The sequence below is a fragment of the Neomonachus schauinslandi genome, chromosome 15, assembly GCF_002201575.2.
Source record: "Neomonachus schauinslandi chromosome 15, ASM220157v2, whole genome shotgun sequence".
NCBI lineage: Eukaryota > Metazoa > Chordata > Mammalia > Carnivora > Phocidae > Neomonachus > Neomonachus schauinslandi.
Window position 1 is genome coordinate 3017010 of NC_058417.1, and position 25894 is coordinate 3042903.

The 25894-nt window shown below is 55.0% G+C and overlaps 2 protein-coding genes across 3 annotated transcripts; both read left to right on the forward strand.

The window, feature by feature from the left end:
• The first annotated feature begins 973 nt into the window (after positions 1-973).
• ARHGEF15 (Rho guanine nucleotide exchange factor 15) lies at positions 974-11558 on the forward strand. Of its 2 annotated transcripts, XM_044921415.1 has the most exons (17): positions 974-1075; positions 1562-1595; positions 2893-3545; positions 3839-4171; positions 4383-4437; positions 5187-5245; positions 5349-5560; positions 5685-5845; positions 5980-6132; positions 6223-6352; positions 7596-7670; positions 7779-7871; positions 7966-8126; positions 8223-8375; positions 8535-8617; positions 8729-8833; positions 9923-11558. In XM_044921415.1, the coding sequence occupies exons 3-17, from the start codon at positions 2942-2944 to the stop codon at positions 10072-10074; spliced, it is 2529 nt and encodes an 842-aa protein (XP_044777350.1). In that variant the 5' UTR covers positions 974-1075; positions 1562-1595; positions 2893-2941; the 3' UTR covers positions 10075-11558. The 2 variants fall into 2 exon arrangements, with proteins under 2 accessions (XP_044777350.1, XP_021550238.1); XM_021694563.2 differs by lacking the exon at positions 1562-1595.
• An 8314-nt stretch (positions 11559-19872) lies between these two features.
• Positions 19873-25499, forward strand: ODF4 (outer dense fiber of sperm tails 4). The gene is given in 4 exon segments (XM_021694534.1): positions 19873-19986; positions 19988-20345; positions 24989-25123; positions 25315-25499. Coding segments are annotated over 4 exon segments (792 nt in total).
• The last annotated feature ends 395 nt before the right edge of the window (positions 25500-25894 follow it).

The window sequence follows — 25894 nt, forward strand, 5'->3', positions numbered from 1 at the left end:
ATCACCACTCGAGTTGAAACCAAGAGTCAGACACTTAACCGACTGAGCCACCCTGGTGCCCTAACATTTCGGTATGTTATGATGAATGATTGCCATGGGAAAGAAGACGGGGCTGGAATGAGGTGTGGGGCTGTGGCCGGCAATTTTCCAGTGGTGGGACAGGTCTCACGAGAAGGTGGTCTCTGAGCAGGGGCTCGGAGAGGCGAAGGACTCCCCGATGGGGACGTCCGGGAGGTGGGCTTCCAGGCGGCGCGGGCAGCCAGGGCAAAGGCCCTTGCGAGCAGAGGGTGGGGCGGAGGGTAGACCTGGAAGTGCAAGGTTGGTCATTGGGAAAATTTTGCCTTTCGCTTGGAGGAGAAAGGGGTTCAAACATTTCTATCCCAGTTTTCTGACTTCTCTTTCCAGTGTCTTGTTCGGGTGTGTGTGTGTGTGTGTGTGTGTGTGTGCGCGCACACCTGAAGATCTAGAAAGAGTGGCACCTGGGCGTGGGCAGAGGCTCCTGGATTTCAAAACTGCCCTGTATCTTCCTCCCACTAACCTGCATCCAGGCTGGGGTGTGGCTCGTTTCACCCCCTTAGTTGCTTTTATGGCACAGCCCCAGCGCTGGGGACTCAGCTCCTCAAGCACAGAGCAAATTAGGGGTGAGAGGGCCCCCTGCCCACCCAGCCCCAGGGGTGCTGACTATCCATCTTGAATGGACATCAAAGCCTCCCAGTGGGAGAGGGAGAGTCAGGGGCTGGGACCCAGAGAGAGGGGGACTGAGAACCGGGAGCAGGCGGGGGTCCCAACAAATGTCACGTGCCCACCTGGAGGAGCCGGGTCTCAGATCTCCGTCCCGGTCCCGGGCCCTCTCCCCCTGCTTCCCTCCCCCCCCCAAACACACATGCACACACGCCTGACACAATGGCTGGGTGGGGCTGAGGAACTGGCTTCCTCTGTGGAGATCTCAATCTGGGCCCTCGGTTCCCGCCCCAGAAACACAGGAACAGACATTCGGAGACCCGGCCCCGCACTCCTCGCTCCAAGGGGTCGGCAGGACCCGCTGAAAGTAGAAACTGTTTCCAGAAAGATAAAGGTAAGTTCAGGGGGCACTGTCGCAGAGTTAGGGGGGGCAGAATCCTGGAGGGGGGTGCCTTGGTGTGAAATAATGGACTGGCTCGCACCCAGGGGGACAGGTTAGCAGCTAAAGGGACAGGCTATGGTGTGAGGTGCGGGACAGCGGGTCAGACACGCCGTGGGGGGACACACACACCATCCCGCAGCTGACAGAGAGGTGTCTAGACGCCGGGGTCCTTCTGCCACCCCAGCCCTGTGCTCCTGCTACTCCGTGTTCACTGCAGCTCCCCCGAGACCCCAGTCTACACAGCAGTGCAAACAGAACGTGTGCATACAGCGCAGTCCATGCTCGGGGCCTGAGGTTCGGCCTTTCCCTTCGGATCCTGGGTCCCTCACATCTTCCAGAGCCCTAGTGTGCGCATGTGGAGTGCGGTGTGGTTTGGGGGGGGGGGTGTCCGGTTGGGAGGAGGATCCCGATTCCCGTTTCCTGCCCCTACTCACTCAGCTCTGGGAGGTGACAGAGGGGAGAGGACTGAAGGGTGAGTGCGTGGGGCCGAGCACCTGGGTCCCTGCGAGAGGCCCGAGTGGGTGGCGGGAAAGGAAGTAAACGCAAGTACCTGGGGGGGGGGGGGAGGGACCCCGGGGGGGGGAAGGGCTGGGGGGGGGCCGGCGGGGGGGCGAGTGAGGCCACAGGCCGGGCCACCTAAGGAACTTCCTGCCAGAACACAGAGGCCATTGAGCTCTAAGACTCGCAGTCTACCGCCCCCAGCCCCCACCCGGCATCATTTCTCCAGAACCCAGTCTGGGGCCTGCAGGGCTCTGAGTCTCCTGCCGACTCCTGTACGGAGTTTGGGGGCACCGCCCTGGCCCCGCAGCCTGCTCAGGATCGCCGCCGCCTGCCCGCAGGAGGAGGTGAAGCCCAGATGCGGGTGTCCTGGCCCCACTGGTCCTCACCTTCAGGCTGGTCTCCCGACCACCCACCAGGCCTCCTGGCGGGACCCAGGCCGCCCCTGGGGCCTCTCGGACCAGATTGGAGGTGGGGGGGTGGCAGGCAGGGATGGAGACGGGACAGGACAGACCATGCCCGGGGCCTCCTGGTCTCTTGGGGTCAAAGGCTCCAGGAATCTTCAGGGCAGGAAAAGGAGACTAAAAATAATCCGGAAAGGGAGAGTCCGGAGAGAGGAACTGGGAAATGGGGGGCGGAGGGCCGGCTGGAGCAGGGAAATAGTGATGCATCCCTCGCTGCCCCAGGCTCGCGCGGCGCGCCTGCGCACACGGCGACCCAGGCGCCCCCCCCCCCCCCCCCCGCCTCCGAAGACGGCGCCCCGCACACGCGCCCCCGCGCCCCCCACCGCGCCCGCCGCACCCGCCCAGCAGCCTCCGCTCGCCCGCGCCTGTCTGCTCGGAGCGCTGCGCTCTCAGCACGTCTCCCGGCAGCCCTGCAAAAGGCAAACGCACACAGAGCTCAGCAGCTAGACGCATCTGGCCCAGGGCAAGCCCGGTGTCCCTTACATTTCCAGTTCCCCTTCCCCCGCCCCCCCCCCCCCCCCCCGGGTCTCCAGCTGGGCGCCCCCAAGCCCGGCTCACGGTCTGCTCTGGCCTGACTCTGGCAGCAGAAGCCGAAAGACAGAAATGCAGGCCGGGAGGCGAGGAGGGGTGAGCGGTGAGGACGCGAGACAGTGGAGATGAGAAAGAAGCCGAGGGAGGGCAGCAGCCTTCCCTCCTGGCCCTGACATCCTGCCCCTTTTGCTGGCCAACAGTTTCTGCTCAGAGGCCTCAGTCTACCCACGGGGCTGGGGGGCACTAAGGGTCTCTTTCTCCCTCCCTCTTCCTCAGGGGATGACTCCAGCAGAGTACCCCACTCCTTTGAAGAGCCCAGAGGGAGATGTCAGCCCAGTCTCTTCCTGCAGCAACACCTCCTACCCAGAAACCCCCTCGGATCATCCGCCCCCGCCCCCCTTCTCGCCCCCGGGCTGCCCAGTCCCCAGGGCCCCACCACAACGGCTCTTCTCCACAAGAACCTGCCCTCACCTCCAATGACGCACCAACCCCAATGTGCGCCCCCATCCACTGGGACCCCCCTGCCTCCTCCCTCAAGCCCCCTGCCCTCCTGCCTCCATCAGCTTCTAAAGCCAGCCTGGACTCCCAGACTTCCCCAGACTCGCCTTCCAGCACCCCCAGTCCCGCGTCCAGACGCTCCGTCTCCCCAGAACCTGCTGCCCGGTCTCCAGTCCCCCCACCCAAACCTTCCGGGTCACACACTCTGCCCCTGCTCCCCACGCCTGGGGTTCCTGACCAGGGTGGTTCTGCCTCGGCCCCAGGCACTGTGAGGAGACTGGCTGGCAGGTTTGAATGGGGGACTGAAAGCAGGGTCCAGGCTGCGGAGGCCCTGGAGCCGAGTCCCCAAGGGGCAGTGGATGTGAACGGGGAGAGAGAGGCTCCACAGGGCAACCTTGCTGGGAGTGGGTCCCAGGAGAACGGCACTCCGGGTAAGTGCGTCGTGAAGCCCCGGGGGTGGGCTCCATCTCGCTCATCTTCTTGCTTCTCAGTGCTTTAAGACTGGGTGTTTTCAGAGGCTACGTTCTTAAAAATGGATTTCATGTTTGGAAAATCTGGTTTCCCTATTTGTTGGGGTCTGAAGACAGGCAGGCGGAGGAGATAGATGCTTGGGGCTGGACTGCCATGTCCCCCTGCTGGAAGGGTTCAGGGGAGGGAGGGGGCCTGGGCAGGGTGGGGCCAGGCCCCAGGGGCCTCCTCCTTAGGACACCCGTGTCTCCCACAGATGCTGCCCTCGCCTGCCCTCCTTGCTGCCCCTGTGTCTGCCACATAGGCCGGCCTGGCCTCGAGCTCCGCTGGGTGCCTGTGGGGGGCTATGAGGATGGCCCCAGGGTTTTCTGCCGCGCCTCCCCACTGAGGGCCTCCCGCTCCCGCCCCAGCCCTCCAAGCATCAGTCTCCCCCCAGTGGTCCTTACGTCCTACCGCTCCACAGCCGAGCGCAAACTCCTGCCGCCCCTCAAAGCCCCCAAACCAACTTGGGTCAGGCAGGACCCCACCATCTCTGGGGACCCCCCACAGCCAGATCTCGATCCTCCCTCCGAAGATGGAATCCAAGCAGGTACCAGGCTTGGGGGATCGGGGGCTTCTGGGCTGGGAAGGGGAGGGGTGGAGGTAGAGAGGACTAAAAGCCAACAGACTACCACCCCCAACAGGCCCTGGGGGCTTTGGGTTCCTCCATCAGTAGGCGTCTCTACTGGGGCTGGAGTCAGGAGTCCTGGGCTGGGGATCCTGGAGGTCTGTTCTCTTCATTCTGGGCAATCTCTCTCCAGGGGACAATCCTGATGAAGCTCCTCAGAACACTCCTCCGGCAACAATGGAGGGCAGGTACCAAAGCCCCAGACCCTTACTCCTACCCCACAGCAGACGAAGCATCAGCCCAGCTCAACCCCGCCTTCCCGAACGTAGGGTGAAGAACGTCTAGGGCTCCAGAGACAGGCAGTTCTGTCCCTTGCCAGCTGTGTGACCTTAGACGAGTCACTTCGGCTTTCCGGGTCTCAGTGTCCTCATCTGTGGGTGGGGGTAAGCATGCCAACTACCTCACCGAGCTGTTGAGTGTGATCTTGGTAAAGAGCCCGGCGATCGGCAGGTGCTCCCTTTGACTTCCCGCAGCTCGAGCCTCCCTCTGTAGCCGCTGTCCACAAATCCATTTGGCACCGGGAACACCTCTTCTGTGTCATCTGGGCTTGTCAATCATTATAGATTCAGCACCCCTAGCGGAGCGAGGGCGGGCCCATTCGCTTATCGCTGGTGTGAATTCTCCTGGGTGTGTAGCTTGGTTGAGTGGGACAGAGAGGGAGGAGCGAGCTTGGGCTTGATCGCGCCGAGTATCCCCGAGGCACAAACAGGGCATCGCAGACAATGGCTCGTCCGTCCGTGAGGCTTGAGATCACAGCAGTGGACGGGGCCCACCCAGGAGCAGGCGCCTGAGTCATTTTGTCTGTGTGCTTTGGTCAGGGTCCCCGCATACAGCCTGCCTCCGGGTTGTGCACTCCTTTATACTAGCGTGTGAATAGCAACCCCCCCCCCCAGGTGTGTCACAGTGGTGGCCTGGGGCACTCCATCCCTTTCCACAGGGACAAGGAGGGGCTGGAGGAGCTGAAGGAGCAGAACTGGGAGCTGCCCCTGCAGGATGGTGAGGGCCTCTGGACGTGGGGGGTCCCTGCTGTGACCAGCAAGCCCCAGGGGAACGGTCCTGGGGCGCTGGCCTTCCCTGATGTGCTCCGTCTGCCCCCCAGAGCCCCTGTACCAGAACTATCGAGCAGCCGTGCTGTCCGAGGAGCTCTGGGGTGTCAGCGAGGATGGGTGTCCCTCCCCCACAAATCCCGGCGAAGCTCCCACCTTCGCACGGCCCCCTGGGCCTCGCAACACACTGTGGCAGGAGCTTCCGGCCGTGCGAGCCAGTGGCCTCCTGGACACGCTAAGCCCCCAGGAGAGGCGCCTGCAGGAGGTGGGCGTGCGGGGTGGGGGGGGCGGGGTCGGGCAGGGCTGGCGCAGGGGAGGGGGGTGGGACCTGGGTTCTGCGCCGGTCGGGGAGCTGGGCTTTCCACTACGGCCCAGCTCTTCCTCCTCAGAGCCTGTTCGAGGTGGTGACATCCGAGGCCTCCTACCTGCGCTCCCTGCGGCTGCTGACGGACACCTTTGTGCTGAGCCAGGCTCTCCGGGACACGCTGACCCCCCGGGACCACCACACCCTCTTTTCTAATGTGCAGCGAGTTCAGGGAGTCAGCGAGCGGTCAGTGGGGCCCTGTCCTCGCAGCATACCCTTAGCTTCCTGCTTGTCCCAGGTCTTCCCTTCCTCGCGCCCAGTTAGCACCCAGCTCTTCGCAGGAACACCTGGGAGACCTGGCTCTCCGCCCCCCTCTTCAGGTTTCTAGGGGCGCTCCTGTCCCGCGTGCGCTCTTCCCCCCACATCAGCGACCTCTGTGACGTGGTGCACGACCACGCCGTGGGGCCCTTCTCGGTGTATGTGGATTATGTGCGGAACCAGCAATACCAGGAGGAGACTTACAGCCGCCTTATGTGAGTGTGCGGGAGGCGGGGCCGCGCGTCGGGGAGGAAGCTGGGGAGCAGGGTTGGGGTCCAGGGCCTCGAGGTGGACGGCTTCCGCAGGGACACGAACGTGCGCTTCTCGGCGGAGCTGCGGCGCCTCCAGAGCCTCCCGAAGTGCGAGCGGCTGCCCCTGCCGTCCTTCTTGCTGCTGCCTTTTCAGCGCATCACCCGGCTCCGCATGCTGCTGCAGGTGCCTGTGCTGGGCGGGAGGCGGGGGGCGGGGGGGGGTGTCCTCTGCCCCTCTGCCCCCGCCCCGCCCTGTTGGGGAACGCCCGGCCTCCTCCCGGGGGCCTCCTGCCCCTGCTTCTCACTCTAAGCCTACCTGGAGCTAAGCAGACGTCTCAGGGAGCAGTCTGGGGGCAGTCGAAAGCGCCCCCTGGCTAAAGACACGAGTTCTAGACTTAGCTCTGCCACGACCTGGCTGAGTGACCTTGGGCAGGTCCCCTCCTCTCCCTCAATCTCAGGGGGAATGTGGGGAGTGGTCTTTGGGCTCCCCCACTGAGTGCCTTCCCGGTGGGGGTGATGTCACTCACAAAGAGGCAAAAATTAGTTCTTTGGGGGTACTCCAGAGGGCTCACAGATAGACACGCAGCGTATCTGTGCTATTAAAATGTCATGGTGGGTAGGACACTTAGGGAAAATGTGTCTAAAAAGGCTCCTTGGTGGACTGATAGGCAGAGTGGGGAGTGGGGGTGGGATCAGGTTGAGAAAGACTCTTCTGTGGCAAAGTAGAAACTTCTCCCTAAACCAGGTGACCCGATGCGGGTGACTCGGTGTGAGGAGTCCCCATCTAGATTATCAGCATTTTCATATCCTATTCAGCTTCATGCATCCCCAGTGTAGACAACCTAATAATCATAACACTAATCATAGCAGCTAAAGGGCTACTGAGTGCCCCGTCCTCGGCATGGTTCTAAGTGCTTTGTACCTGTCGAACCTTGCCAACAACTGTGGGTAGGAACTATTATTGGCCTCACTTTATAGATGGGGAAACCGAGGCACGGAGAGGATATGTAACTTGCCCCAAGTCATGTGGATAATAATTGAGAGAGGCAAAATGTGAATCCGGGCACTCTTAACCGCTCTGCTATATTGTTCGCGCTAAGAGTTGTGGTTGATAATGGTTAAAACAATAGCAACCCTCTTATTTGCATTTACCACGTACCAAGGACTATGCGGAGCACTTTATGTCTACTTACCCCATTGAATCCTCACGACAGTGCTATTGGTATGCTAGGTGGGTATTATCTCCATTTGACCGATGAGGAAAACTGAGGCTCAGGGAGGTAACTTGAGGTGCTCAGGGTTGTGCAGACAGTGAGTGGTGAGGTCTCTGCCTCGTTGAGGTTGGTCCCCCAGCCCTGTGAACCCAGACTAAGCATGTTGTCAAGCCAGGTGGGATCCTCTTAACTGAGGCCCCTCCTTGTCCCCAGAATATCCTGCGCCAGACGGAGGAGGGGTCCAGCCGCCAGGAGAATGCGCAGAAAGCCCTGGGTGCTGTCAGCAAGGTGGGCAGGAGGGATGCTGTGGTGTTGGGGTGGGGGGGGGAGGGAAAGGGCCTGGGCGGTAGGGGTGCAAGGGAGTAGGGGTGGGTGACACGGCTCCCCTGACCCCAGATCATTGAGCGTTGCAGCGCTGAGGTGGGGCGCATGAAGCAGACCGAGGAGCTGATCCGGCTCACCCAGAGACTGCGCTTTCACAAAGTCAAGGTTGGCCCCCTTGTCCTGGCCCCCACCTTCCCTTCCCCCGCCCCTGCCCCCTCCAAGCTGCAACAAGCCGGAACCTCCCCCTGCTCCCTCACAGGCCCTGCCCCTGGTGTCCTGGTCCAGGCGCCTGGAGTTGCAGGGGGAGCTGACCGAGTTAGGGTGCCGGAGGGGGGGTGTGCTCTTCACCTCGCGCCCCCGCTTCACCCCCCTCTGTCTGCTGCTCTTCAGTGACCTGTTGCTCATCACTCAGCCCAAGAGGTGGGTCCCAGGGAGGGAGGGCGCCCAGGCTGGGGTAGGGAGGAGGGGTCCAGCTGGATCCCTGTCCTCCCTCTGAACTGCCTCTTCCCTGGGCAGCGGGCAGCGGCTACAAGTTCTGGACTATGCCCATCGCTCCCTGGTCCAGGCCCAGCAGGTTCCGGACCCATCCGGACCCCCCACTTTCCGCCTCTCCCTTCTCAGCAACCACCAGGGCCGCCCCACCCACCGACTCCTGCAAGCTTCGTCCCTGTGAGTTGTGTCTCCTTCAGAAAACACCCCTGGGACCCTCACTCGGCTTCTCAGAGCCCAGCACCCTCCTCCTCCTCAATCTTCCTCCTCGGTAGCCCTTGTCTGTCCCTCAGAAGGCCCTCCTGGTTCAAACATTACCCCTCCCTCTGTCCCCACCAGATCAGACATGCAACGCTGGCTGGGAGCCTTCCCGACCCCCGGTCCCCTTCCCTGCTCCCCGGATACCGTCTATGAGGACTGTGGTGAGTGTCCCCCAGAGGGGAGGAGGGAAGGAAATGCAAGGCTTCAGGGGCAGATGGGGGAGAAGCTACAAAGAGTCTTGATCCCACCGCATGTCACTCACCCCCAAACAGACTGTTCCCAGGAACTGTGTTCAGAGCCTTCTGCACTGGCCAGGACAGAGGGACGACGTCTGGAGTCCAGGGCTCCCCCCAAGCACCCACACAAGGGCCCCGAAGGTGAGAGATTCTTGTAGTTATTCATTCAGTGAATTTTTATTAAGCACCTCCGAGAGGCTGCTCGCCGTCCTAGGCCTTGTGAACAAAACACACAGAGATTCCTGCCCTGCTGGAATGCACGATCCAGTGGAGGAGAAATAATAAAGAATTAACAAGATATAAATAAGTAGGGCGCCTGGGTGGCTCAGTTGGTTAAGCGACTGCCTTCGGCTCAGGTCATGATCCCAGGGTCCTGGGATCGAGTCCCACATCGGGCTCCCTGCTCGGTGGGAGGCCTGCTTCTCCCTCTCCCACTCCCCCTGCTTGTGTTCCTGCTCTCGCTGTCTCTCTGTCAAATAAATAAATAAAATCTTTAAAAAAAAAAAAAGATATAAATAAGTAAATGATAGGGGGGCGCCTGACTGGAGCATCCGACTCTTGATCTCAGGGACATGAGTTCGAGTCCCACTTTGGGTGCAGAGATTACTTAAAAAAAAAAAATAAATGCTACAACGTGTCTGAGGGTTGTAAGTGCTGTGGGCAAACAGAAGTGGAACAGAGTCAAGGAGGTCAGGAGTCCCAGGGTTAGGTAGGATTACAACTTAAAATCGGGAGGTCGAGGTGCCCCTCAATGAGGAGCCACCGTGTGAGCAGTGACTTGATAGAGGTGAAGAACTTAGGCACGTGGTGTCTGGGGGAAGAGTGTCGGAGAGCCCAGACAGGAGTCAGTGCAAAGGCCCTGTGGCCAGTGTGTTTGAGGAATGGTAAGGAAGCCAGTGTGGTAGAGGGCGTGAAAGAAGGGGAGACGGGCAGATGAGGTCACAGAGGTAACGGGGACCAGACCATGGGGGTCCTCCTAGGTTCCCGTAAGAACTCCGGCTCTCCCTCTGATGAGATGAGTGGCCATTGCAGGGCTGGAGAGGAGGGACGCCCATCCTCTGTTGCTGCTGTGGCTTCCGCCTCTAATGTCGTTTCTCCTGACGCTCCAGGCTTCTCCACTAATCCCCACACTCACTGGGACCCTCGGGCATTAGACCCCATGGGACCTCCTTTCCTTCCTGACCTCTCCCCTGCCTTGGTTCCACTTGGGCTCCTGTCTCTCTTTCCCAGGCTGGCTGAAGGGGTTTCCTGGGGCCTTCCCGGCCCAGCTGGTGTGTGAAGTCACAGGGGAACACGAAAGGAGGAGGCACCTTCGCCAGCACCAGAGGCTCCTCGAGGCTGTTGGGCCCTCTTCAGGCTCCCCCAGTGCCCCCCCACCCTAGCGCAGGCTGGGACATCGGGCAACTCAGCGCGGAGAGGACAAAGCTCATCCATCCATTGGATTCGCTGTCAGTGGAAACGCTACCTCTACCGGCAACCAATAAGGACCGAGCTTCAGGAGAAGGCAGCCAATGAGAACAAGGCCGTCGGAGCCCCCCCCCCCCACGCCCTCCCCCGCGAAGGAGAATGAGGATGGCTTGAGTGGGTGGCCAATGGAGACAGAGGCCTGGTGCAGGGCAGCCAATGGGTGCTGAGCTGGCTGAGCCGCTGGCCAATGAGTATCCCTGCTCCGTTCACAGCCAAGGAAGACTAAGAAGCTAGGTCAATAAAGTTCTGAAAAGGGCTGCACTGGAGATAAAGTCCCAGGATAAAAGAGCCAACCGCAGTGAGCAGGGACATCCAGCCACAGAAGATGGTGGTCTGGGCCCCAGAGACCCGTGGGGCCCCCCTCGGTTCTATAGCAATGACCCTCCTGCCTTTTGAGTGTGGGAAGCGCTAGATTCCGTTCCTGGGGTGCCTTCTCTGCCCTCTCAAGCCCCTTCCTCTCTTCTAGAAGAATCCAGAGTGTGTGTCTCAGAGAATCGGTGCGTGTGTCCCTAGGTCTCTGCATGTATCAGGGAAGGGGGTCCTGCTGAACGTGCTGTGTGTGTGGTCCTGCCCCCTCCCGGGTGACTGAGCGCTCCATTTCTTCCCTCACCCCCTGCTTTTCCTATTATTCTCTCCAAGAAGACAGGAGGTCTGAGCTCCAGCGGACATGATGTGTTGGGTGTGGCTTGGCAGCCAGAGGCCAGAGTGGGGGATGAGAAGCCTGAGTTCTGGGCCAGGGGTCCATGGCAGCTGGAGGGTGATGCTGGGGATCAGCCAGACAGCCTGGTAGAGGAGCCCGAGGGACTAAAGATGGCCAGTGGCCGTGGCCTGAAGCCCCCTGAAGCTTCCTTGCCCCAACCTTGGCCTCCAACCTGAACTGTAACCGGTCATTCATCCGGCCTCAGCTTCGGGCTTCACACCGGCTCTGTGCCCCAGGTTTGGGGGAAGAAACAGGAGCTGTGGATGGCGGGCCGGCCGGGGAGCCTCTCCGGCTTTCCGGGCTTCATCCTGGACCTCCCGCGGCAACACTGGGCCAGCCGGTGGGGAGGGAACAAAGAGCCAGTGCGGCGGCCCAGTGTGTGCCCTCCAGAGCATCTCCTTCCAGAGAAGAAAGTGCCCGGTGGGATACCAGAAGGAGGTGAGGGATGGAGCCGGAGCAGAGCAGACAGTTGCTGGTGACCGAGGGCCTAGGCCTGGCACCAGGCCTTCCCTGAGCGGGGCCCGTCACACTGTCCCTTCAGCTCACGTGTGGCAGCTGGCCCAGCAAAGCAACTGCACACCAGCCACGGGAGGTGCAAGGACTCCGGGAGGCCGGGAGGGAGAAAGGGACTGGCCTTTGGCCACCCAGGGCTTCGCACAGTGCTTGGCGTATGAGAAACCCTCAATAAATGTTGGTGGACCTGTACTGAGGGAGTGCGTGCTGAAAGGAAGAGGAATTTCCAAATGTGGCTTTGTAAGGTGGTGGGGCAGCTCGGAAAGCGGTTCTTTGAGAGCGAGGGTCAGTTGGGCTGGGACTGGGGCTTGGAGACCGGGAGCATGGCCCGAGTGTGTTGGCCCATTCCTAGTTCCCGAGGGATCCAGGGGTCTAGGTGGCGGTGGGTCTGCAGAGGCTGGAGCAGCGTGTTCCTGTGGGCGGGGGAGGAGGACAGGGCCACGGCCAGGTATGGCTGGGGCTCCAGCAGGGGACGAAGCTCTGAGCGAGAAGGACCGAAAGGACAGTCCGGCAACAGTAAATGTCCTTTACTGACCAGCCAAGCATCTCTGTTCAATGCAATTCAATTCTACACCTGTTTATCGAGTGCCATCTAGGCGCTGGGCACTGTTCTAGGACATGGGGATGCCGAGATGAAAAAGACAAGGGTCTTGCCCTCGAGGAGCCTTCATTCTGGGAATGATGAGAAGGATGCAACCCTGGGAAGAGCTGGGCAAAGCCTTGTAGGGGTGGAAACAGGGAGACTGAAGTCCAGGAAGAGGAGATAGTGGTCATGGGAGGGAGCTGGAGATCTCTTCAATTTTCCTGGTGGGGGGGAGCCCCTCCCGGCCCCCACTATGCTCCCCTCTTCCTCTGAGATCCTGAGAGAGACAGACAGGTGCAAAGGACGACCCAAAGCTACACAGGTGCCCTCTACACATTCCCTCCCGGCTCCTCCCCCCCTCCCCCGTTCCTGCCCCTAAGGATGCCTCCATTCTTCAGTTCAGAAGTCCTGGTGCCAGGATAACGGGGAGATGGAGAGCAGACAAGAGTCGTTCTGGGGACATAAAGACACATAAAATGCAGCCACATGTCCGCAAAGGGACAGAAAAGGCAGGGAGGGAAGGGGGCTGTTATGTTTCTGTTACCTTAGAGGCTTCTTTCCATTCGGGGGTGACCTGGGTGTGTCTGGGCAGTCCTGGAGGGGTCTGCCGTCTGCAGGCTGGGGGAGGGGACGGCGGGGCACGCAGCATTGCCGTAGGGGGAAGGGGTGAAGGCAGGAATGACGACTACTGTGCACGTGCACGTGGAGAGAGTGGATGGGGGAAGGAATGGGGCCAGGGGAAGGAAGACAGAGGAGGTGGTAGAGGGGGTACCGCGGCGGTGAGGGTAGTAGGTACAAATGTCCCATTACCCCATTCCTTCACATTCTGTCATGCGGGGGGGATGGAAGAAACAAATATTGTCACAGGTGTAGGAAAGGTGCAGGAGAGGACAGAGTGGGGAAGATGGGCCCCTGCTGGGAGTCTCTCTCCGAGAGTCAGTAAGCCCTTTCTCCACCTACAGCCCTGCCCCTCATGTTTGTGGCCTTCGTGTTCGGGGAGTGGACGATCAGGAAGACAGGACAGGGCACGGACGGGTCTTTGGGCTGGCCCTTCTATGGCCTCTGGGTCAACACCGTCCTGGCGGATGGGGGTACAGCCATGACCACAAGCAACAGGTGGAAGAGAGGAGCTGTCCCCCTTTCTCCCCACAGCCTGCTCGCTAGCTCTCCCCGCTCCCCTAGCCCCGCTGGGCCCTCCCACCTCCCTGGGATCCTTTCCAGAGCCCTTCAGCCTGGCTCTCTGTCCATGTCTCTCTCTCTCCTCCCTCCTTCTTCGCAGGGTTCCCTCTCTTCAGGTACAGGGGTATGTGATGGTGATGGTTCCTGCTATCAGGGTTGGCCAGTTCACCAGGCAGGAGGACGTGTCCTCCGACCCCTCCTCCGCGGGTCTGGCGAACCCCTGACCTCGCCCCCCAGCACGCCCAGTTTGGATTGGGACTCCCCACCCAGCGGCCTCAGAGCGCCTCTGGCCAGGCCTAGGGAGCGCAGAGCGGAAGAACTCGTCCTTCGACTGCGCCGCGAAGGCCCGCACCCTCGGGGGGCGTGGCCGGGCCCCTCGGGGCTCCGAGCTCAGGGATTGGCCCCGCCCCCAGCCCGGGCCCCTCCCCAGCCAGGCCCCGCCCCCCGCGCCCGGCTCCGCCCCGCTCTCCGCGCGGACCCGCGCCGGCGGCGCTAGGAGGGCTTCCCGCCTCGGGGTCCTGTCGCATCCTGCGGCAGGGCTCCGGCTCCGGGTTCGCGGCGCCCGCCTCCCGCGCGAGGCAGGGCCTGGGGGGTGGCCCGCCCCCGCCGAGGAGCCCCTGAGAGGTTGAGGCGCAGGCTGCTCCCCGGACTCCCGGGCCGTCGCCACCGACCGCTCCGCTCGCTCCATCTCCCACTGTGGTTCTGGGCCTTGGCAGAAGCTCGACATAGCAGCTCCTCCTTCATCACGATTGAGCTCTTGGGCGCGGCTCTCTGCCCCACTCTTCCTTCTGCGAAGAACCAACGGAAATCTTGATGGGAATTAAGCAACTCGCCCTCCGGAGGGCACGGAAGTCACCTTTTTTCTATTTGTAAAATATAATCTTTTTTCCTGCTCCTTTTAAAAACTATATTTTATATATGTATATATATGTAAATATATAATATGTAAAATATAATATATAAAATATATATTGCAGTTTTCTTATTTATTTATTTAAATTTTAATTCCATTTTAGTTAACATACAGTGTCAGTTTCAGGTGTACAAGACAGTGATTCAACACGTCTATACATTATTAGGGTATATTTTTAAGGTACAAATTACATACAGAGAAATTCGCCCTTTTCAGTGTAAAGTTCAGAGATTTTTGACATGTATATAGTCATGTAACTACCACCACAACTGAGAAATGAAAGACTTCCATCACCCCTGTAAATTCCCCTGTGCCCCTTTGTGGTGAACCTCTTCCTCAATTCCAGCCTCTGGCAACCCCTGATCTGTTTTCTGTCCCTTGTAGTTTTGCCTTTTCTATAATGTCGTATAAATGGAATCGTACAATAGGTAGCCTTTCAAGTCTGGCTTCTTTCGCTTAGCTTAATGTATTTGGGATTCATCCATGTACTTATTATTTTTTATTGTTGAGTAATATTTCATTGTATGGGTATATCAGAGTTTGTCCATTTCTTAGTGGAGGGGCATTTGGGTTGTTTCTAATTTTTTTTTTAAAGATTTTATTTATTTATTTGAGAGAGAGCGAGAGGGCGCACAAGCAGGGAGAGGGGCAGAGGGGAAGGGAGAAAGAAAATCCCAAGCAGACTCCCGTTTGAGCAGGGGACCCCATGCGGGGCTCAATCCTAGGACTCTGGGATTATAACCTGAGCCAAAGGCAGGCGCTTACCCAACTGAGCCACCCAGGAACCCCTCCTTGTGTGTGTGTGTGTGTGTGTGTGTTTTAAGATTTTATTTATTTGAGAGAGAGAGAATGAGTGAGAAAGAGCGCGCACATGAGAGAGGGGAGGGTCAGAGGGAGAAGCAGACTCCCTGCTCAGCAGGGAGCCCGATGCGGGACTTGATCCCGGGACTCCAGGATCATGACCTGAGCCGAAGGCAATCGCTTAACCAACTGAGCCACCCAGGTGTCCCCCGCTCCTTGTGGTTTTAATTTCTGATTCTCTAATAACTAGTGATTCTGAGTATATTTTCAAATGTTTATTGGCCATTTGCGTATCTTCTTCAAAACTTCTCAGCTTTTGAAAAAACTGGGTGGTTTATTTTCTCACTACCGCGTTTTGAGAGTTCTTTTTTTTAAGATTTTATTTATTTGCGAGAGAGAGAATGAGAGACAGAGAGCATGAGAGGGAGGAGGGTCAGAGAAGAAGCAGACTCCCTGCCGAGCAGGGAGCCCGATGCAGGACTCGATCCCGAGACTCCAGGATCACAACCTGAGCTGAAGGCAGTCGCTTAACCAACTGAGCCACCCAGGCGCCCGAGAGCTCTTTATATATTCTGGATATATGTCCTTTATCAGATATGTGATTTGAAAATATTTTCTCCCATTCAGTGGCTTGCCTTTTCATTCTGGTAACTGCGTTTCTTTTCAAAGAGCAGGAATTCTTAATTTTGCAGTCACTTCTTGCTTTGTTTTAAGCACGATGTTTTTCTATTTGTTCAATTGGTATATACAAGGCAATGGAGTTTCCCGTAGAGGCAGAACCAAGCAAGTGGGACACCATTGTTTCCCCATGTATCCAAACTCTGCAGGTCAAGGGACATTTTGGGGAAGGCGGCCGGGCAACCCAGATTTCCTCAGTATGTGATCATCAGACCATCGCACGGCACCAGCTAGAAGCTTGTTAGAAGTGTGACCTCTGCGTTGTAATGGGATGCCCGGGTCCTTAGTACACACTAGAGTTTGAAGAATAACCAACAGTGACTTTCACAGATGCAAAAGGGAAGCCATCTTGCAGCTCCTGGCCTCTGGGTGTTGACATATTCTGGCAACATCAGGGGCCCCGGAGCTCACTACAAAGGAGATGCGCACTGGTGTGTGTGTATCCGGGTGAGCCTGCCTGGGGTAGGGCTGTTTCTGGGTGTTGTGCAGGCAGCAAAGCAAGTCCCTGTGGACCGTTGAGGAGTGACAAATAAGCCTATGTTGAGTCTGAGTCCACATTCTCCAGGTCAGCCCTGCCCTTGGTCACTGAGAGGCTATTGTCCCATAAGGGATGTCCACGGGCCCACGCCGTCAGGTGGGACAGTAAGTACTTTCCTTTTTGGAAAGCTCCCAGCCTTGCACTCCATTCTGGCTTCCACTCTGTCCACGTGCCGGCAAGTTATTCCTATTTTTATTTTTTATTTTATTTTTTTAAGTAATCTCTATGCCCAGGGCACCTGGGTGGCTCAATCGGCTAACTGTCTGCCTTGGGCTCAGGTCGTGATCCCAGGGTCCTGGGATTGAGCCTCACATTGGGCTCCCTGCTCAATGGGGAGCTTGCTTCTCCCTCTGCCTCTGCCTTCCCCCCACTCCCCGGTCTCTCATGAATAAATAAAATCTTAAAATAAGTAATCTCTATACCCAATGTGGGGCTCAAACTCACAACCCCGAGATCAAGAGTCGAGAACTCCCCTGACTGAGACAGCCAGGTGCCCCCACATTATCATTTTTTTTTTGACTGCTCAGCTTCCTTTCTTTTGGGCAACTGTCCCTCTCCAAGTCCATGTGGCTCTGGTGGGCTGTCGGTCAGGGCATCCACCTTCCCCCCTCAGAGGTGGATAGGTGACCCAGTTGAGGCCAGGCAGACTCTGAAATTTGGAATCCCAATCGGGAATAGACAAGGATGGAGGAGGTTGGTGGGGTACACTGTGGGGAAGCAGTGAGCAGGGGGACCAGTTCCTGCGGAGGATTCCCCCGTGCTCCCCTGGCTCCTGGACTGGACGTTCGGCTTCCTGTCTGAGTCTGCGTTCACTCACTATTGCCCCAAGACATTCCTTTTTGCCTAACTTCGTCAAGCACCTAACTTAGGTGCTTGCAACCAGAGAACTTCCACTGATAGGCAATCATGTTGTTGGCCGGGACTGCGCCTAGCCTGTAAGGCACCCTGGTGCCTCCGACCTTGTGGTTAAAAGGCAGCCCCTCTGAATAGATGTTGGGGTGGTCGTCTTGGGGGGCGGTTGCACCTTTACGAGATATCGAACAAAGCGCCTCTTCCTCCCGGTCAATGGAGACCACTTAGAGGGGTGTCCCTTATTGAGCAGAATGCAGACTGAACCTCAGTTCTCGCTCACTCACCCCACCCCCCAGCTGTGGGCTCTTGTGCAGTGCACATCCTGCACAGCCTTCTGCGGAGACCCTGTTGTCAGGTCCCACCCCACCCTTCCTTCAGCTCTCTTCTCCTTCCACCTGCCCGTTTACCTCTTCTAAACGTTTACTTGGACGGCATATAGGCTGATAACAGCTATGTTTACTTTTGTAGCCATAGTTAAGTCTTCCGTGCTTTGTCCATCTGTTGACTCTAAAAGTTGAAACTCAAGCAACAGTGTTTACCTTATATATTGTGACTACATAAATAGCTTTCATTGCATACCTAGGAATCACTAAGATCGCATTTCCTTTCTTAGACTATTTTTGATTACCTTTTGAAAAAAATATCTGATACATTCACGGGATCATATGAATTTTTTTAAAGATTTTTTAAATTTATTTGACAGACAGAGATAGAGAAAGAGGGAACACAAGCAGGGGGAGCGGGAGAGGGAGAAGCAGGCTTCCCGTGGAGCAGGGAGCCCGATGCGGGGCTCGATCCCAGGACCCTGGGATCATGACCTGAGCCGAAGGCAGACGCTTAACGACTGAGCCACCCAGGTGCCCCTTCACAGGATCCTATGAATTATATATTAGTTATAAGTGATTGTTATATAATGAATACCTGTGCACCTATCCTAACTCAGGAACCAATAACCTATTACCAATAACATGTATGTACAGTGCAGTCCTCCCGGTCCCATTCCCCTGCCTCCCCTGGGAAATAAAATAACCACTATTCTGTATTTTGTATTTATCATTCCACTGACTTTTATTGTTGTTTAAAATTTTATTTAAGTAACCTCTACACCCAACATGGGGCTCGAACTCACGACCCCAAGATCAAGAGTTGCACGCTTCTCTGACTGAGCCAGCTGGGCGCCCCTCTGCTGGTTTTTAAAACTTACCACGCCATCATAGTATTATGTGTGCTTAAACAATAGTTTGTTTAGCTGTGCTTGTTTACGAGCTCTATAAAAATGGTATCATGTTTATAGCGTAGTCTTCTGGGAGTTACCGATTTTCAGGAAACATTATATTTCCAAGATTCTCTCATGTTGTTTTGTGTTACCGTTAGAACTGCTTGTTAGGATGAGAAACTCTTAGAAATTCCAGGAAAATGAAAACGGATCCAAGGAAGGAAATAAAATCCTGATGATCACCAGCTCTGCTCAGCCTCCTGACCCGGTTGCCCCTGACCATAGCCGAGAGTTCTAAGGATGGCCCTTGTCCCTGGCAGCGCCAGACCATGTGCGGACTTGGGACTGAGAAGTCTCCACTCTGGTGACCGAAGAAGTAAGACAGACAACTTGAGGTGTGAAGGTCACGTCCCTCACCACATGGACCAGAGGAGAAGAGGAGGTCGGTCTGGGGAGGAGGAGAAGGACGCTCAGGGACGAGTGGGAACAGAGCCAGACTGTGTCTCCAAAATTCCTACGTTGGCAAGCTAACCCCAAGGTGATGCTTTTAGGAAGTAGGGCCTTTGGGGGGGGGGAATAGGTGATTAGGGGCCTTTGGGAAGCTCTGTCCTCACGAATGGGATCAGTGTCTTTTTTCTTTTTTAAAGATTTTATTTATTTATATGAGAGAGAGAGCGAGAGAGGCAACACAAACAGGGGCAGAGGGAGAGGGAGAAGCAGGCTTCCCGCTGAGCAGGGAGCCCGATGCAGGGCTCGATCCCAAGACCCTGAGATCATGACCTGAGCCGAAGGCAGACACTTAACCAACTGAGCCACCCAGGCGCCCCGAAAACCTGTGTCCTTAACCACACATATCACCGCCTCCACAGAGTAAACCAACTCTGGTGGGATTCAAACTCACATCCCAAATCCGAAAGGCTTTTTCCTCGGGAGAATTCCCAGGGTCTCTCCTCTCCCAGAAGCCACTACGATCAGGCTGCCCCAGGTGACTCAGATCTATTTTCCTGTAACTTAAAAGGGAGGTTAGAAAAAAAAACAACCTTCAGCTTGTGGGGCGCCCGGCTGGCTCAGTCGGTAGAGCACATGACTCTTGATCTCGGCACTGTGGGTTCAAGCCCCACGTTGGGTGTAGAGATTACTCAAAAAAATAAAATCTTAAAAAAAAGAAAGATTTCGGGTTGGATGACACCCCCCCACCTGCTCCTTATCCTATGTGCTTCCCCTTCTGGTGCTGAGGGGAAAAAGAAGGGAAGAAGGTACAGAGAAGAGGGAAAGGAATGGCAACTGTCCACCAGAAGTGAGTGGAGGTGGGAGGGAGGGGAAGGGGGTAGGGGAAGCCGTGAGAAGAAGACATTTCCAAAGAACAACGGAGGGAGGCTGTTTCCCTGAGGACAAGCATCTCCTCCCTCCTGCTCCGTCTGTCAGCATTTGGGGGTAAGGTCAGGGGAGAGGACTTAGGAAGAGAAGGGGACACCCTCAGAAACCACAGCTCTTAGGAGTGGGGCTGCCACGGTGGGCCCCTCCCCCACTTGATGACCCCCCACCCCCACCCCTCAGGAATATTCCGTGGCGGTTAGGGGCCCTGTCCTACTGGATGGGTTGTTCTTTCCCAGACCCCAGGCCCTGTGGCACCAGGTGCTCTGCTGGATAGAAATATTTAGAAGATGAGGGACGACTGAGCCCAGCAAGAGAAGGCGGAGATGGGGTGGAGGGGAGAGGGGGAGACAGGGGGTGCTCAAGATGGGGGCAGGGGACTTTAGGGATGAGTTCCCAGGGTCAGGAGGAGAAAGGGATGAGCACCAGACACTTGGAAAGGAAGTCGGATGCTGAGAAGCAGGATGGGGCAGAGGGAAGTCTGGCTCAAGAAGAGCGGGTAAAGAACTCACTCTCTGAGCCCAGAAGTAGCAGTCAGGGGCTCAGGGATTACAGCTCAGAGCCCCGGAGGGTCTCCATGTTGCCCCTGTGGTGGAGAATTACACACAGCTCCCGCTGGATAGCGCAGGTCCTGGCCTCAGAGCTCAGCCTGGTCGCCTTCGCCCTGATGCTGGTCATGGTCTTCTCCAAGAAATGGCTGTGCCCCTCTCAAAGCCGCTTCTACCAGCGCTGGCCCACCAACGTCAGCACCAGAATCTACACGGCCACTCACGTCATGTCCATGGGGCCCCTGCGGATCTGCAAATGCAAGAGCAGTTCCAACTCAGAAAATTGGAATGGTGAGACCCTCCCCGCCCCCACCGCACCCCAGGGCTCCAGTCTGCCTTGGTCACTCCGGGTCACCCCGTGCCCTTGTCCCCTCCTTCGGGTCATCCCCAGTGATCTGGCCCACAAGAGGGCTTCCCTGGAGGAGACCACCGAGGACGGGTCTTCCTGCCCCCATGCATTCTGTCCAAACCGCTTTGCCTGACTCAGATCATTGTTTTTGCGAAGATTCAGAGCCTGGTCTGTGGCTGTAACAAGGCTGTGAGGGGCGTGGACTCTCAGTGCTGGGGAATCACTCCTTAATCACACAACTGCCCCTGTTCTATGGGGAGAAGAGCCCCAGCGAGGTGGGGATTGTCTTCCTCTAGCCTTGTGTACCCCGAGCTTCCAGTTTCGGGAGGAGCCCCCTGGTCGCTCTCCCTCCCCAGCCCTGGTCCCAGCCCCTTCTCCTCCCTTCTGCCTCAGGCCTTGCTCTTCTGGGCCAGCTCTGGGTTCCCACGTCTGGTTTCCTCGTTCCTTCTTTCCCAGGCTCTCGTGGCCCTTCACGGCCAGTTCCTGAGCTCAGTACTCCGTGCTCTCCTGTACCTCCCAGCTTCGGGCCTCCTTGCTCAGCTCTTGTGCGAAACCAGAACTTTCTGTCTCCGTGATCCCCGTTCCGTGACTTCACTCTCATTAATAGTAAAAAGATAATAATAAAGATAAAAGTTATGCGGCTCTTAGTTTCTTCCATTATGAGAGAAATGCATCTTTCTCGCAATAAATTTGGGGAAACAAAAAGCTACCATTTATTGCATACTTATTCCATTTGCTCGATAGATCCTCAACCAACCCTAAGGAATAGGGATGATCATCCTTCCTGTACGGATGAGAACACCGAGACTCAGATAAAGTACCTTGCTGAGGGTCAATATTTGACTGTTTTTCACCTACAAAGAGAGCAGGTTTAGAATTCTAATTCAGGCGTGTCTGGCTCCAAGACTCACAGAGGCACCTGCCTTGCTCTAACCGAGTTCCTCAAAGACCAGCCCCAAGCACTCAAGTTTCTGCTAGGCTTAAAAAAAAAAAAAATTTGAACAAGTTTTGAACGGTTTTTACACAGCTGTACTCATTCTTCATAAATAACCTTATATCTTTTAAATTATTTTAAGTATTCAATTTATATTGTTTAAAAATTTATCTTTGGGGTGCCAGGCTGGCTTAGTCCACAGAGGGTGTGACTCTTGATCTCGGGGTTGTGAGTTTGAGCCCCATGCTGGTTGTAGAGATTATTTAAAAATAATTTAGGGGTGCCTGGGTGGCTCAGCCGGTTAAGGGTTTGCCTTTGGCTTGGGTCATGTTCCCAGGGTCCTGGGATCGAGCCCCACGAGCCCCACGTTGGGCTTGCTGCTCAGCGGGGAGCCTGCTTCTCCCTCTCCCTCTGCTCCTCTCCCCACTCATGTTCTCGCTCTTGCTCACTCTCTCAAATAAATAAATAAATAAAATCTTAAAAAAAATAATTTAAAAATCTGTAAGGAAATTTATTTTTATGAGATGCAGTAAATGTTTCCCTATTATAAGTTAATAGACATATATATCAACTAAATAGATTGTCATCTTTTACTTGAATTTTATTTTTCTATTCTTGGTAAAATTTATTTTTCAATGTCATATTTGCAAAAAAAAGGAGCAACAAAATTTGTTAATGACTTTTTTTTTTTTCTGTGTTTAGTGTTAATTCTTTGGTATCGATTTCCCAAAGTGGCTTTACCGGATGGAAGAGTTAAATATTTTAAGGTTCTTCATAAAATGTTCCATGTTGCTTTCAAAAAGTGTGATAGCAATTTACCTTTCCACTAACAATGCACAAGAAGGCTGGTTTTATTGTATCTTTGTTGGCAACGACTGTTAATTCTAAATATATAAATAGATAATTTTTTTCTGATAAGAAAAAGTTAGTTGCACAGTTAGTTATTGTGGGAAATGCAGAACGTTTAAGAAAGAAAATAAAACTGACCTAAAATTTGCTCATATAGATATAATCACAGTTGGCATTGCCAGTGATATCTATAAATACAAATACACATATACAAATAAACATATATTTATTTGTATCTTGATAAATGTATATATTTATATTTTCAAAACCGCAATTCTCCATGCTCTGGGTTGCAAACTCCCCTTTGCAGTTCTAGGTATTTATTCCTGTCATTAATATTTCTATAGCATCACGAGTATTTAAGATTTATTTGATTAGGTAGTATGTGAATGGAGTGGAAATGGAAGCAAAATGAAAGATGACACAGGGGGCGCCTGGGTGGCTCAGTCGTTAAGCGTCTGCCTTTGGCTCAGATCATAATCCCAGGCTCTGCGGGGAGCCTGCCTCTCCCTCTCCCACTCCCCCTACTTGTGTTCCCTCTCTCCCTGTGTCTCTCTTTGTCAAAAAAAAAAAAAAAAGATGACACAGCGAAGGGAGCCCCCCACCGCTGGCCTCTAATCCCCACTCTTGGTTCCTCGTTTCTTTCGAGACATCTTCTGTTTGGAGACAAACATCTATCATATCATTTTAAAAAAAGATTTATTTAGGGGTGCCTGGTGGCTCAGTTGTTAAGCATCTGCCTTTGGCTCAGGTAATGATCCCGGGGTCCTGGGATTGAGCCCCACATGGGGCTCCCCGTTCAGCGGGGACTCTACTTCTCCCTCTCCCACTCCCCCTGCTTGTGTTCCCTCTCTCGCTGTCTCTCTCTCTCAAATAAATAAAAAAGATTTATTTATTTATTTAAGAGAGAGAGTGAGAGAGAGAGAGAGTCGGGGGGCGGGGCAGAGGGAGAGGGAGAGAGAATCTCAAGTAGACTCCCTGCTGAGTGCGGAGCCCAACATGGGGCTCAATCTCAGAACCCCGAGATCATGACCTGAGCCAAAACCAAGAGTTGGACGCTTAATCGACTGTGCCCCCCAGGTGCCCCCGTATCATTTTTTTTAAAGATTTTATTTATTCATTTATTTGAGAGAGTGAGAGAGAGAGAGAGAGAGAGAGAGCACACGAGAGGGGGGAGGGTCAGAGGGAGAAGCAGACTCCCCGCTGAGCAGGGAGCCTGATGCGGGACTCGATCCCGGGACTCCAGGATCATGACCTGAGCCGAAGGCAGTCGCTTAACCAACTGAGCCACCCAGGTGCCCCCGTATCATTTTTTAAAAAATATTTTATTTATTTGACAGAGAGACAGCGAGAGAGGGAACACAAGCAGGGGGAGTGGGAGAGGGAGAAGCAGACTCCCCTGCTGAGCAAGGAGCCCGATGTGGGGCTCGATCCCAGGACCCTGGGATCATGACCTGAGCCGAAGGCAGACGCTTAATGACTGAGCCACCCAGGCGTCCCCCTCCCATATCATTTTTTAATGAATGCATAATAATCCAACAAATGGGTACAATACATTTAACAAATCTCTCCTTGGACATATAAGTATCTGTGCAGAGAAGATCCCTGCACACAGATTTAGTGCTGCTCTTGGATTATTTCCTTACCATAAATTCCAAAAAGCATCGCCAAGTCAAAGGGTCTTAACCTTTTACATTATTTCTGATATTTTGTGCCAGGTCACTCATCGGAAATGCTGACCTGTGGTAGCGTATGAGAGCACCTCTTCTCTCTAAATCCTTTCCTATACCAGGTGTCATCAATTTTGTCTTGATCTTTGCTGATTTGATAGGTTAACAAATCACATTTACTTGGCAATTCTTTGTATTGAGCTTCATGTGTATATGGGACTTTCGTAATTCTTCTTTTGAGAAACACACTTCAAGTCCTCTGTTTTTCATTTTTGTATGGTTGGGATTATCAAACAATCTCCATATCAATAATCCTTGCTTATTTAATGAGTGAAAGTGATACTTCATTGTAATCTCACATGTGCATTTCTGGGGCACTTGGGTGGCTCAGTCGGTTAAGCGTCTGACTCTTGATTTCGGCTCACGTCCTGATCTCAGGGTCGTGAGATCGAGCCCTGCATTGGGCCCCCACCCCGTGCTCAGTGAGGAGTCTGCTGGAGTTTCTCTCTCTGTCCCTCTGCCCCTCCCCCTGCAAGTTCTCACTCTCTCTCTCTCAAATAAATAAATAAATCTTTTTAAAAAATGCGCATTTCTTTAGTTAACCTTTTCTCATGTCATTCTATTATATACTTTTTCTCCTTTGTGAATCCTAAGTTCGTCCCGTTTTCTCATTTTCTCCAGATAGTTTTAAGCTGTGGACAAACCACCCAATCTTCGGGGTAGCCATGATAACTTTCTGCCTGGCGCTGGTGCTGGGCCTTATCTTCACCGTCTGGTTGCACCTGCCGTACCTACCTGGTCTTCAGAGACTGCCCTTCTTTAGCTGGGTTGGGACTATCATGAGCTTCTTTGAAGGTACCCCCTGGCTCTGGAAGGTGGTCCTTAGTTTCTCCCAAAACACATCTTCTTGGGTACTTTTCCCTCTTCCTTTCTTTGGGGGTGGGGTAGGGGTCTGGTGGGTGGTGGCTGAACAAAGCTGGTGGTCCTTGAGAACTGAGCTCCGCCATTTCCTCATCCTGGGAGAGGTGGGGTTGGAGGGGTTGATCATGGTTTGTGCCTGTATCCCAGGTGAGGGAGAATCTCCGTGGGGTCCTCAGGTAAGAATAAGATCTCTCCCGTCCCTGTCTCCTAGTTATCCTTATTTTCTTCACCCTGATGTTGTTTCCTATTAACCTCTGGATCTTTGAGTTGAAGAAGAATTTATCAGTCCCCATCGGCTGGAGCTATTTCATAGGCTGGCTGGTGTTTGTCCTCTATGTCACCTGTGGTGAGTGGCCTGAGGGCCCCGGGCAGGAGGGGACATGGGTGGCTCGGGGCAGAGGAAGTGTGCAGGGAGGGAGGCTGGTAACCCCCAAGGACAAGTTCTTAGGGAATTATCTTCCCTTTGGCCTCACCTCGCTGGCCACTTTCTTCCGGTTCTCCAAATTTCCTCTCCCCCATCCCTTTGTGCTTTCCCAGCAGCCCTCTGTTACTTCAACCACCAACACTTCTGGATGGTGATTATGAACCGTCCCTGTGGCACTAAGTTCTGCAGCAACTGCTCCAGCCCTCTACAAAACTTGCTGAAGAAGCCGATTGTCTCACATGCCTCTATCACCCAGAGGGAAGTCCCGGATCCTGAGCAAAAGAAGGCATCTTCGTAACCTTGTCGGAAATCCTGCCCATTCATCTGCATCCCTGTCCTCATCCTTTCTCACAACCTTGGGGGGGTGGTTGGCCTTCATCACTGCAAGGAGTTAGAGAGGGAGAATATTACTTTTCCTCCTTGTTCCTGCTTGCTTATTGTTGGGGCGATGTGGAATAAATGGTCTCTTGTTTATCATGTCTGGCCGTTGTTGAGACAAGACAACAACTTGAAGGAGGAGAAGGAGGGAGAAAGAACAACTTTGTTTCCCAATTGTTCCTCCTCAGGAGCCTTTTGGCACCCTTTGGTTCCCAGAAGTGCCCAATCTCTCCCATAGCACACGGGAGTTTTGTTCACCCACCACCCACCAAACCCTTACCGCACCCCCAAAGAAAGGAAGAGGGAGAAGTACCC

What these genes read in the sequence shown, in the direction of transcription:
- ARHGEF15 (XM_044921415.1), top strand. Translation starts at nt 2,942, where the DNA reads ATGTCAGCCCAGTCTCTTCCTGCAGCAACACCTCCTACCCAGAAACCC. An exon ending in AGGAGAGGCGCCTGCAGGAG is followed by an intron (nt 5,561 to 5,684) that starts GTGGGCGTGCGG and finishes CTTCCTCCTCAG; the next exon opens with AGCCTGTTCGAGGTGGTGAC. An exon ending in CTCATCACTCAGCCCAAGAG is followed by an intron (nt 8,127 to 8,222) that starts GTGGGTCCCAGG and finishes TTCCCTGGGCAG; the next exon opens with CGGGCAGCGGCTACAAGTTC.